The sequence below is a fragment of the Erinaceus europaeus genome, chromosome 20 (genome assembly GCF_950295315.1).
Source record: "Erinaceus europaeus chromosome 20, mEriEur2.1, whole genome shotgun sequence".
In the NCBI taxonomy this organism is placed as follows: Eukaryota; Metazoa; Chordata; class Mammalia; order Eulipotyphla; family Erinaceidae; genus Erinaceus; species Erinaceus europaeus.
Window position 1 is genome coordinate 21,400,284 of NC_080181.1, and position 13,452 is coordinate 21,413,735.

General features: G+C 40.9%; 2 protein-coding genes across 4 annotated transcripts in view; one reads left to right on the plus strand and one right to left on the minus strand.

Annotated features, from left to right (window-relative positions):
- PPP2R1B (protein phosphatase 2 scaffold subunit Abeta) overlaps positions 1-1,813 on the plus strand; it is a 75,590-nt gene extending 73,777 nt beyond the window's left edge. For 2 of the 3 annotated variants that reach the window (XR_009546784.1, XM_060180091.1), the window contains one exon: positions 1,685-1,813. Coding sequence is in view for 2 of the 3 variants with exons in the window: in XM_060180091.1 (XP_060036074.1) it covers positions 1,685-1,699 (15 nt within the window). In the remaining variant the exon portion in view is untranslated. The remainder of the gene's footprint in view (positions 1-1,684) is intronic. The other variant, XM_060180094.1, reaches the window with a different exon arrangement.
- The window catches only part of SIK2 (salt inducible kinase 2), a 119,632-nt gene that overhangs the window by 30,002 nt on the left and 76,178 nt on the right, over positions 1-13,452 (minus strand). The window lies entirely within an intron of this gene.

Here is a 13,452-nt window from a genome sequence, read left to right on the forward strand (position 1 = left end):
ACAGGAGTCTAGATAATATGCTTCATCTGTGGTCTGCAGCTTTCTGCTTAAAAGCACATAGTGAGGTGAGGGGCAAAGGAGGAGGAGGAGATACACAAACAGCACAGTGTACCTGATTTGTTTCTTCCCACCTCTCAGTCAAGTGGAACAGACTAATAATGTCTCCTCATACCAGCCAAGCCCATTTACTTCTTCATGAGGCATTTGAGTGCACACATGCTTCTCCCACTACAAACACAGAAAAAGGTCACAGAACAGCTTCTACTATCACCTGACTTTTAGGAAGTAAAAGCAAGCACTTGGGCAGTTTTCTACTCATGGAAGGCTCACATACAGCCTGGTCTTGCTGGAAAGGAAGCATTAACCAAGTTTAATGTCTTCTCTAAAGCTCTTATCTTCAATGTTAATGCTTAAATTAATGGCTGCTATGTCCCTTAAGACAATTTCCATCCTGTTCCTCTGTCATAAAACTAAGGAAAGGCAATACAGGATTCACTTTGATGTTATTTTTAAAATTTATTTATTTTACCATAAAGGTTACCAATAGTCACTACCTGCATGAATCCACCATTCCTGATGGCTAGTTTTTCTTTTTTTTTTTTTACATAGTGAAAGACAAAGAGGGAGAGAGAGAAAGAGAGAGAACAGCCCTAATGACCACAGTGCTCCTACAAAATGATGCAGGCTTCAAACCCAGGTCCTCAAGCAGGGTAGTATGTATGATTGACCAGATGAGCCTGCCTCCTTTTAATCTTTTTCACTTAAAAATTTTTTTAGGGGCTGGGAGAGTGCACACCCAGTGAGTGCACAATTTACCATGCTGAGGACCTGAGTCCAAGTCCCCTGGCACTACATGGGAGCATCATGTATGACGCCAGGGGACATTTCATAAGCAGTGGAGTGCTGCTGTGGTATCCTCCTTTCACCCTCTCTGTCTCTATCTGAAATCTAATAAGGAAAAAAAAACTTTACCAGGTGTAGTGGAACTGTGTAGGCATAAAGCCCAGCACACCGATCCCTCCTGCCAAGCATAGTTTTAGAGGTTAGAACATAGTTCACCGGGTAGAGTGCACACAGTTATACACAAGGCTCTCGGTCTGAGTCTCAGCACTGTAAGGAAGCACCATGGATGACTCCAGGGAAGCTGCATGAATGGTGGAGTGGAACTATATCCTCTCTCTCTGTCTCTTTTTCCTTTCCTCCATGCCCTCTCATCACCCAACTTATATTAATACTAACATTTTACATAACCATACTGGCATAATCATCGTTAATAAGAAAATATCACTAACTTTGTATTAACAAAGGTCCAGGCTTTATTAAGAGTTCAACAGTTTTTTTTTTTTTTTTCCACTAATGGTCCTTTTCAAAAGTTCTAGACTTCTACAATGCATTTAAGTTAAGCCTCTTCAGTCTTTGCCAACTTGTTAACAGTGCCTTATCTTTCATGGCCACGAAGAGCAGGTTGGGGTATTTGTAGACTCTCTCAGTGTCTAGACTTGCCTTGTGTTTTCTCATGATTAGATTAACATTATGAATTTTGGGGAAGAACTTCCCAGAGGTGCAGTCTCTTCACAGTGCATCTTACCAGGGGGAGTATAATGCAATGTTTAATTGTGGCTCTAGATTAAGGTGGTGTTTGCTGGGTTTCTCTGCTGTACACTTAAGTGTTTCCCCTTTACAGTCGATAAACATTTGAGAGAAGATACTTCGAGACTGTACACAGCCTGCCTCTCTTTAGCCTTCACCACTAATATTAGCACACACTGGGTAGACCTTGGTCAAAGCAATGACTACCATGCTGTTCTCAAGGTGAGTTTTCATTTTCCTCATCTTTCCCGACCTCTTTCTTTTGGGAGAGCTGTCCCTTCTCCATTTATTTCATTTACTTATTTACTCAAAAAATGATTCATAACTTTTCAGTTCTGCCATACTTATTATGACTATTTTATTACTTGTACTGTAATTCCCTGCTATTTATTTTGATGCTTAAGTGGTCCCAATTTTGGTCATTCGAAGCTAATGCAGATGGTTTCTATGTCTTTTCAACATGCCCATCTTTTCAAAATGTCACTTTTTAAAAGCCTTATCTTATCATCTGGCACTAGGAGAGCTCCAGGCTCATTTTGTATTTTCCTTGCCCCAGCCCTGAAATCAATCACTTCTGTAAGAAACCCTGGCTCCTTACAGGAGGAATGGCTTTTAGAAACCAAGATTAGAACCTGAGTTCTCATTGCACCTGGGAATGTCATTTCTAGGGCCTGTCAGCAAATGGAGCTAGAAATACATGTATGAATGCTATACTGTGTACTCACAGTTATGCTTATTTTTGTAGCTGTGTATTTTAAAAAAACAACACCCAAATAATGCATGAGTTCATTCTGATACTTCTCATTCCATTCCAGGGTTCAGTCTAGCACTATCAACCATGATACTATTTTTATTCATACATGATTGACTGAGCAACTCTGACAAAAATTCTGAAGGCAGAGAGCAGTTTCTTTCTTCTGCAGTAATATGTCATTTATGTGGGAGTAATTGTTTCAATTCTCCCTTATAACATATCTTGAATTTGTCAGATCAATCATGATTTTCACCATTTCTTGAACACTGTAGGAGGAAGGAAAAAAAAAAAAACAACCAAGAAATCTCTTAGCTTCTCCAACTATAAGTTTAATAAAAAAAAAACTTTAAAAAAACATGTTTTAGAAACAAAATGACAATTAGTCTTGCAACATGGTCTATGGATTATAATATTTTCAGAAAGCCATCTAAGTTACACTTGCTTTATGTGAGGCATTTCATACTTGTGTGTTTGTGCATATCTAATCTCACTTAATATTGCTGCTGCCCTATGAGGTTTGACTGGCCTTCCCTTATACAGGGAGAAACTAAATGCATAACTGACTTGCCTAAGTAGCTACAGCTGCAAGTGGCTTAGCCAGTATTCAAACATAGGCCCTTTGAACTCCAAGCCAGGTGTTCTTTTTCACTATATCACAAGAGTTCCAGAAATGCCAGTTGGTCAGAGTTTAATCTAACTTCAAATTGGAGGCAGAGCTGTCAAAATCCCATGAATAAGACTGTACATTAAATAGAGATGAGGTGTTTTTCTAATTTATCCCTCAGCAAGCAGAAATTAACATGTAAGGACTTTATAATCTCTACAGTACTGGGTGCTAAGTAAACAGTATCCTTAACAATTGAATGTGGATATTAAGATGTTTACAAAGTAAATGTCAGGAATAACACTCCTAAATTTAAGAAGCTGTACTCATTTTATGAATACATGATGTAGGAAGCTGGACAGTGGCATGCCTGATTGAGCTGATACACTACCATGTGCAAGGACCTGGGTTCAAGCCCCTGGTCCTCAGCTGCAGGTGGGAAGCTTCACAAATGGTGATGCAGTGCTGCAAGTGTCTCTCTCCTTCCCTCTCTCACTGTCCTATCAAGTAAAATTTAGTTTACAAAAGAATACATGATATAGGAGGGCAGGCCATAGTGAACTGGGTTAAGCGCACATAGTGTGAAGCATAAGGACTTGTGCAAGGATATGGGTTTGAGCCCCCAGGTTCCCCACCTGCCGGGGAGTCGCTTTACAAGTGATGAAGCAGGTCTGCAGGTGTCTATCATTCTCTCCCTCTCTCTGTCTTCCCCTCCTCTCTCCATTTTTCTCTGTTCTATCCAGTAACAGCAGCAGTAACAATGGGAAAAAGATGGCAGCCAGGAGTAGTGGATTCGTAGTGCAGGCACTGTACCCAGGCGATAAGCCTGGAGGCAAAGAAAGAAAGAAAGAATACTTGATGTGGGGTGGCCAGGTGGTGGTTCACCCAATACAGTGTATATATTGCCATGTAAAAGGACCAAGGTTCAAGTCCCTGGTCCCCAACTTCATGAGGGATGGAGCAATGTTACAGGTGTCCTTTTTTTTTTTTTTCTTTCCCCTTCTCCCTCCCCTCCTCATCCTCTATCAAAAGGAAGAAAAGAAGAAAGAAAATGATCATCAGCTAACCAGGAACCTTATATGCACTGAGCCCGAGTGATAACCCTGGTGGCAAACAAAACAAAACAAACTATGATGTCTTAAATTGCCACATCTTGTCTTTTTCATGTCATATTATGATTTTTGATAATAAACACAAATTTGGGTTGCTTCCATTTCTGGCAAAGAGCTAAACCCTTGGAATTTCCTAAGTGGTGAAAGACATAAAGGTGTCTTGTGTTATGCTAATAAGGGACTTTTCAAAGTACCTTAGGGCAGGTGGCTGGGTGCCAATGGAGTCAACCATGAGGTTGGTGGGTTGGAAATTTTCATCCTACCTCCTGACTAGGAGAGGGAGAGAAAGAAGAGGGGCCAGAGACTGAATCACTCCACAATGAGCAATGATTTAGTCATCATGCTTATGTAACCATGCCTCCATCTGGAGGGCTTTCTGGGCTGGTGAGCACACAGAATTTGGAAGGAGAGGTGTGCCTAGGGACTCATATCTTGCCCTTTGAATTGTTCTTGAGTTATGTTCTTTTATAATGAACTAGTAATCTAGTAAGAATTTTTTTTCTTCTGAGTTTATGAATTATTCCAATAAACTGCTCAAACCAAGAACGAGTGGTAAGAATCTCTGATTTATATGTAGCTAGTAATCTGGGCTTGTACTGTAGCTCATATCGGGATGGGGCAAGTCTTGCGGTGCTGAAACCTGGTAGAGTGTCGGAATTGAGTCAAACTGCAGGATACCCAGCTGGGCTCCAGAGAATTGTGCAAGTGTGACCAGAACCTGTAAGATGTGTCTAGAGATACATACTCCCATCCCCACAAAACTAAGGCACGCACTCTTGAGGTTTTGCATAGTTCTGAGATTTTCCAATATATCCATATTTTACCTGGTTTCTGTGTGGCCTAAAACATCTATTTATTAGAAAAAAGGGTTGCAAGGTAGGATCTTTAACTACAGAAAAGATTAAATACTGTTGACTGATTCTCATGGAAATTATATCCTCTAAAAGCAAAGTTCTTGCATTTCACCTCTTACCTAGCCAACCAGAAACAGATCATGGACATACTTTACAACATTACCTGCCTATACAAAGATCAGTTATTACTATTGTCATCACTCAATTATGTAAGTTGCCAGTACCCAAACACCATTAGCAAAGGGTCAATGTTTTTAAATAAGTTGATCCTAATGATTACTGTCTGGTGGGAACCAAGCACATTAGAGAGTTCTATTTTGCTAGCTGGAATGGAATGAGTCAAGCATTAGCATGAATAAAAATCACTTCAGGTGCCTGGTAAAATGCAGTTTGATTCAACAGGGCTGGCCTTGGGCTCTGCATTTCTAACAGGTTCCAAAATGATGCTTATGGGGTAGAGAGAACTCACCAGGTAGGGCAGGTCTTTGTCATGTGAGGCTCAGGTTTGAGTCCTGGCACCACATGGGAGTGTCAAGGAACTGAGGGAAGCTCTGGTGCTGTGATGTCCATCCCTCTAATTGAGTAAAAAACAAGTTGGCCCAGGAGCAGTGAAATACCCAATGTATGAAGCTCTGGCTCTGGTTAAAAAAAAAAAAAAGAAATAGTGATGGCAACACTGCTAGTTCCTAGGCCAGTCTTGAGTAGTCAGGAAAACAGATAAAAAAAAAATTGTGGGAAACAGAAGATGTTAAACAGCCTGCCAATAGCTATTGTTGCAAAATGACTCTATATAAAATACTTTCAGGATTTTTATGTAAATAACACAGAGGTTAATGGGAAAAGTCATAGGTGAAACTAGATGGTTTCAGTCACTTATTAAAAAGGTAAAAAGCGGGAGTCCGGTGGTAGTGCAGCGGGTTAAGCGCACGTGTCGCAAAGCACAAGGATCGGCAAAAGGATCCTGGTTCGAGCCCCTGGCTCCCCACCTGCCGGGGAGTCACTTCACAAGCGATGAAGCAGGTCTGCAGGTGTCTATCTTTCTCTCCCCGTCTTCCCCTCCTCTCTCCATTTCTCTCTCTCCTATCCAACAACAATGACAATAATAACTACAACAAAACAACAAGGGCAACGAAAATAGAATTAAAAAAAAAAGGCAAAAAGCCAACAAGAAGACTGAAAACCAGTCTTTGAGCTAAGAAAAAGAAACTTCAGGGGTCGGGCAGTGGCGCAATGGGTTAAGTGCACGTGGCGCAAAGTGCAGGGACCAGCGTAAGGATCCTGGTTCGAACCCCCGGCTCCCCACCTGCAGGGGAGTCGCTTCACAGGCGGTGAAGCAGGTCTGCAGGTGTCTATCTTTCTCTCCCCCTCTCTCTCTGTCTTCCCCTCCTCTCTCCATTTCTCTCCCCCTCCTTTCTCTCTGTCCTATCCAACAACAAAGCAACGTCAACAATGGCAATAATAACCACAACGAGGCTACAAAACTAGGGCAACAAAAAGGGCCTCCAGGAGCGGTGGATTCATGGTGCAGGCACCGAGCCCAGCAATAAACCTGGAGGAGAAAAGAAAAAAAAAAAAGAAAGAAAGAAAAAGAAACTTCTAGGAATCAATACAACCAAGGCAAGTTTTCAATCTCCAGCAGTGTGCTATAGTGTCTAATTTATAATAATAATAAATCCTCCTACAGAGCAACAGATGGCTTTAGGGTTAAATTTATCCTTATTTCTAAAATTACCAATACCCAGTCTTGATGAAGAGTCACACATCCTCAGTAATTATTTTAACAGGAGTGAAGAAGACAATTGTGAGGAAATGAAAGCTGACAAATGACAGGTAGGAAGGGGAGTGGAGAAGTTGGTTAATGTGCAAGTTGAAATGTCAAGTGGGTCTAACATTGGCATGATTTCCCTAAATCACCTGGGAGTCTGATAAAATGCGAGGCTTGATTCAACAGGTCCAGCATTCTGCAGTTCTTTCTTTCTTTTTAATATTTTATTTTACATGTATTTATGAGAGAGATTGGAAGAGAGAGAGAGAGAGAAAGAGAAGTGGAGCATCATTCTGATATATGTGCTGCTGGGGACTGAACTGGGGAACCCACGCTTGTAAATCCAATCCTTCTTCCACAGATTCTATGTTTCCAACAAATTCCAAAGTAATGCTCCTAGGGGCAGAGATCGAGTTCAGCAGGTGGGGTGTGCACCTGCCTGACACCACTAACATAACTGTCTACTTTGCTGCCCACCAGCCACAGGTCAGCTGCACCACTCACCTTTTAATGCCAGGTACTCTCTTTCCTGTCTGTCAGGAAGATACAGGAATAATGGTCACAGATGAGGGGAAATGGTGACCTCGCTGACCTGCCTCAAGACTTCGATCTGTTCAATGAGAGAGCTCAGGGAGCTAAGAAGCAAAGCAATGGCCTCCCTTCAGCCCAAATGGAGTGGTGAGTTGGAAGGAGATGAAGAGCAGGACATCAAAACTAAAATCCCTTGAGTTCTCTTCCAAATTCCAGGCTATCTCTGTGGTCAGTGCTGAGTGGGCTCCAAGGATAAAGACAGGGTCTCACTGCGTTTGTTGATGCAAAGCTCTAATACAGGAGATTAACAAGCGGCCTGCTTTGAGAAAACACTTTTCTAATACGATCTACCCCAATCTCCCTTAACCTATATATTTATTTCACTCAAAGCCTTCCAGTAATCAGGAAGATAGTTAGAAATCCATGAGGAGGAATAAGCAGCCAGTCGGACAATGGGTCAATTCAGAAAGGAAGTGCTTCTCTGGGGCTAAAGACAAGGAGCTTGTGAGACACAGGCTGGGTCAACAAGCCAATTTACACACCACCAACTACATTATTGGCTACTCTCAGAAGAAAAAAAATAGTGCAACAAGCAAAGACAATTTGGAATTTGAATAATAAACTTTCCTTGTTCCTCTGAAAGCTTTTTACTAGTAAGGCTTTACAGCACAGCCAGTATTTAAGTCCAGGTAGCTGGCTCCAGAGCCCATGTTCTTACCCGCTAATGCCTCAGACATTATCACTAATCCTTACAGTGTTTTTAAGAAACAGATTGACCTGTTTAACAGATAGGGAAAGTTAGGCTCGGTGAGGTAAAACCAATCAGCCCAAGGTCACGCAACTGCTAAATGGCAGTCAGCTCTGTACCATACTGTCTGATAGCAAACTCACTGTTCCTTATATGAGACCTTGTTTGAATTGTGCTATTTTCTGAAAACCTCCTCTCATGAATTCATACATTTTTACCCTTAGTTACTATAAACATCAGAGATTAGGAACATTGAAGAATGAAACTAAATGTCCTTCATCTGTTACTCTGCATAGTCCAGAGCTAGGATACTAGGAGGAAGCAGCATTACAATTAGTGGGATGTAATGAAGCCAATATTGCTTTGCATTCTGCCTCTTACTCTGAGAGTCCTAACACTTGTAATCTGCAAAGGCTGGCAGTCTCATGGTTGAAGCAAAGAGCACACAGGTGTGGATAAATCTACAGCTCATTAGTGTCTCAAGTTTTCCCCACTGAGCACATAATTTAGAAGCTGATCTCAAAGCCATGTTTCTGTATTAAGATGAACCATGTCTGATAACTTAGATTTCATTTTCTGTCTTAAACATAGGGACAAATATTTTTAAGTCTAGTTTTGATTTTGTGTCTCTCTTCAAGTCCAACATACAAGATGGCTAAAACAGTTGATTTATTCAGCCAATTTAGCAATTAAAGAGATCTTCATCCACAGACTAAACAGAGAAAGTATAATTTGAGGGATAATTGTATATTTCATTCTGGGCCCTTTTAATTTTCCCACAGAGTCCATCTTTACTATATGTGTTAGATGTCATTAAATTTCAAGAACCCTCCAAGATTAGAAGATGATGTTTTGAAAGGAAGGGAAAGAAAAGCTATAAAATCTATAGATTCAAACAAATATCCTGGGGAGTCTTTAACAGCACAATAGCACATCTAAAAACAAAATAAATCAATCTTGTTTTTAAGTTTGGTTCTGGGGAATGAGTCCAGGTCCCCACACATACATAGCAACTCCTAACTGTTTCTTCAGCCCAATCATTATTCTAAATTTCTAGAGTGTGCAAGAGAGAGCCAGAAGGGTGGGCAGAGAAAGGGACAGAAGAGAGTGAAAGCGACACGCAAGCATCTCTTCTTTGTCATCCGTGGTGCTCTCATGCAGTGCTCACTTTAGCACCCAGGACCTCACGCGTGGAAAGGACTTGCTGTGCCCTGGGGTCATTTCCTGGGTCCCACATCTAAATGTTGATGACAGATGAAATCCTTCATCTGTCGACCTGTCCAGGCCCTTTCCCTATCATCTCTCACAAGCCCTTATGTTCCCCTGGTCAGACTACCTTTGCAGAATGCTGGTCCACCTGCTAGCACAGTCACCACTGCTAGAATACTTTTCTCCTCATTATATACTCTTCCCACCCCCTTCTCTGATTTAAACAGAGTTGGTTTTTCTCCAAACCTCATGGCCTTTACAACAATTATCTTTCAGTGTTATATTTATGTAAAGGCCAGGTTCTGATTAACTACCTGAGATGAAAGCCAAGTTGAGTCTTTTCTGTTTTATCTTGTAATATTTGACTTAGCCCAGAAGTACAGTCATTGGCTTAATAAACATTTACTAAACTAAAAGTTGAGGTAGATAGAGGATAGTGAGAACGGCAGAAAAAAAGTGTGGGTAAGATGCTATTAAAAGAGTTTATATGGGGGGGGTCGGGTGGTGGCGCACCTGGTTGAGCGCACGTTACAGTGCTCAAGGACCTGGGTTCGAGCCCCTGGTCCCCACCTGCAGGGGGAAAGCTTCACAAGCAGTGAAGCAGGGCTGCAGGCGTCTCTCTTTCGCTCTCCCTCCTTATCTTCCCTACCCTCTCGACTTCTGGCTGTCTCTATCCAATAAATAAAGATAATAAAAAAAAATAAAAGAGTTTATATGTATTCTCTGTGTCTTCACTCGTAAGGAATGCAATCAAGCACACCAAATGTGTAGATAAAGGAAAAAAAATTGGAATCCAGCAAGTAAGTACACTTTGAAGAATCAGTGGAAAATAATGCGCTTTGAACTAAATGCAGTGGGAGAAATACAAACCTTGGGGTCAGGAAACCTAGCTCTGAAGACAGGGCTGCCTACTTATTATCAAGCCACCTTAATGTACTTAATCTGTATTCAGCTTTCTCACATAAAAACTCACAAGAGTTAGGCAGCTCTTTGGGCTACTGTGCAGATGAAAAAAATACAAATATTGAACAAATTACCTGAAAACAGTGAAGGCTCAATACATGTTAGCTGCTACTCTAGTTTAATCAGCAGGACAAATTTTAGGTATCTGATATCTGTCCTCTAGATAAGTTAAATGAATGTGAGGTTTAGATATTTAAAAACAACAACAACAACAACAACAAAAATAGCAAAACCAAACAAAGACCAGTTATCATATGACATTTAGAAATATTCAGTTTTGTGGTCTGGGAGGTGGTGCAGTGGATAAAGCACTGGTTTCTCAACCATGAGGTCCCAAGTTCAATCACCAGCAGGACATTTACCAGAGTGATGTCTGGTTCCCTCCCTCCTCCTCGCTCTCCTCTCCCCTATCTTTCTCATGAGTGAATAAATAAATTCTTAAAAAACATATACAAAAAAAGAAAAGAAATATTCAGTTTGCCTGTCTATAGCACAGGTCAGAATTATGGCCAGCACATTACAGTCATACAAAAATTGGTTATAATCCTTACAGAGTATTTTTTCATATTCACTTTGCAAGTTTCTTGGTTGTCTACTTTGACATTTTCTTTTGAGATGTTAGTGACAGGGCACTTTGTAATTCCTATAGCACATGACTCACACTCTTGACCTTTCTCTGCCTCAAAAGACTCCCATAGCTTCTCTGAGGCATTGTTTTGGAGATAAAGGGATGGGATGCAACAGTGAAATGGATTTCCTCCTTTTTTCTTAAAGAATTGGGCTTCAAAAAAAAAAACAAAAAAAAAACCCCTTTCTAAGAAGGACAATTTTAGGGCAACTGTTGCCTTCAAGGAAAAGGAAACAAAAAAATCTCAGTGATGTGCATTTTAGAAGATTGACCAAAAAGAAATGAAATGAATGATACCAGAGGAAAGGGTCCAAAGTAGAAGGAAAAAAACACACAAGTGAGAGAAGTGAACACACATCATAAACTATGGAAGCATTAATACTATGGATTACATTTTAAAATCAATCAAAATAAAAAAAATTTATTCCCTTTTGTTGTCCTTTTTATTGTTATAGTTACTATTGTTGTCATTGTTGTTGAATAGGACAGAGAGAAAATGGAGAGAGGAGGGGAAGACAGAGAGGGGGAGAGAAAGACAGATACCTGCAGACCTGCTTCACCGCCTGTGAAGCGACTCCCCTGCAGGTGGGGAGCCTGGGGCTCGAACCAGGATCCTTATGCCGGTCCTTGCGCTTTGTGCCACTTGCACTTAACTTGCTGCGCCACCACCCGACTCCCTAAAATCAATCCAAATGTATATACATATATGGAAGTATAACAAATTAACTTAAAAACTGTTTCTTATACAGGCTATCTATCCCACTAGAAACATATACACTCAACTCACTACAGAATGAAAAATTCATTTCCTCCCTGGAAGATATGTAGCACTGGGATTTAAAAATAATCTATTAAAGTGAAAGTTAAAAGTAAGGTAGATAAAAATTACTAGTTTTCCACAAAATTCTCAAGACAAAAATGAATGGTAGATGGCATAGAAATAAGCCAGTGAAATGCACAAATCAAAGTTTTCTTTCTTCTCTCTCTCTCTTTTTTAACTTAAGCTTTATATCATGAGACAGCAAGTCTCTTCCCTAAACTTAGTAAATCTAGTCAGAGTTCAAGCTACCTAGTCAGCCAGTAATTTTTTGCTCACATTTGCTCATCTGAATGTCCTGGTTTCTCTTAAACAATTCTGGAACAAACTCCTACCGCTGACAACTTGCTAAGCTTTGACTTCCAGCCCCTCGCTAACCCCCAGACCCTAACCCAATAGTACTTCCCTCTTCCCCTCCCTCCGCTGCACAAAGCAACCTCTACTGCTGTTGCTCAGTACGATTTCTTTTTTTTTAAATCTTTTTTTTGAAATTATTTATTTATTCCCTTTTGTTGTCCTTGTTGTTTTATTGTTGTAGTTATTATTATTGTTGTCTTCATAGTTGTTTGATAGGACAGAGAGAAATGGAGAGAGGAGGGGAAGACAGAGAGGAGGAGAGAAAGATAAGACACCTGCAGACCTGCTTCACCGCTTGTGAAGCGACTCCCCTGCAGGTGGGGGGGAGCCAGGGCTTGAACCGGGATCCTTACATCAGTCCCTGCGCTTTGCGCCACCTGCGCTTAACCCACTGTGCTACAGCCTGACTCCCACTCAGTACGATTTCTTAGTCATCTTCTAGTCTTCAGAAAGATTAGCCATAGCTCTCTTTCCAAGATGCAAATCTAATCATATTATCCAAGTCCCACTGCACCCTATGACCACCCTAAAATTTTCTAGAGATCTGATTCCCTCTTACCAATAGACTGTCACTAATTTATGGCATACAAAATGCTTCACAACCTGGTCTTTCTCTACCTGTGCCTATGGTACCAATCTCTCATGCCTGTGAACTTTATACTGAGCCACAGTTACCCACCACTCCGGTCTCAATCCTCCTATGCCAGTGGTATTTATACATTTCTGCTTATCTTCCTTCCAGGCAAGCTACTAACTCATCTTTCAAGTCAAATAGCTCCTTCTCTGGGAAGCTTCCATGACACCTCAGGTAGACTAATATTCTTTTTTTTTTTTAAGCATTTTTAAAAAATAAATTATCTTTATTTATTGGATAGAAATAGCCAGAAATTGAGAGGGAAGGAAGAGATAGACAGAGAGACACCTGCAGCCCTGCTTCACCACTTGCAAAGCTTTCCCCCTGTAGGTGGAGGCCAGGGCCTCGAACCCGGGTCCTTTCACACTGTAACATGTCACTCAACCAGGTGCGCCACCACCCGGCCCCTAGACTAATATTCTTACTTACATTCCCTCTGCAATTTGTAATGCATTTTTAGGTAACATCATTTTGTATTTTAATTATTTTTGTTTCTACACTAAGCTTCTAATATCAGCGGGAGATAGTTTTTATTTATTTTCCCAGTAGCTAGTAGCACAGTACCTGCCACATAGATTCTTACTGCACGAGAGTTCTTACTGAGTAGAGTAAAAGAAAATCAGGAGCCAGAAAAATGGCTCACTTGGGTAGTGAGCTGTGGTCTCTTTCACTATCTCTCTGCCTTTGTCTCTAAACAAACAACTCCAGAATGTTAAGTTTTACAGTGGGAAAAAGGGCAGAAAGAAATCAACCCACCCAGAAGCAAATCACACTGAAGATACATGTAAGACCCCAGTGATCATCCTGCCACTTTCTATCTTAATACTGAACTGATTTCCCTTCCCATTACCCAGAGACAGAAGGAAATGACTAAGAGACACTTGGA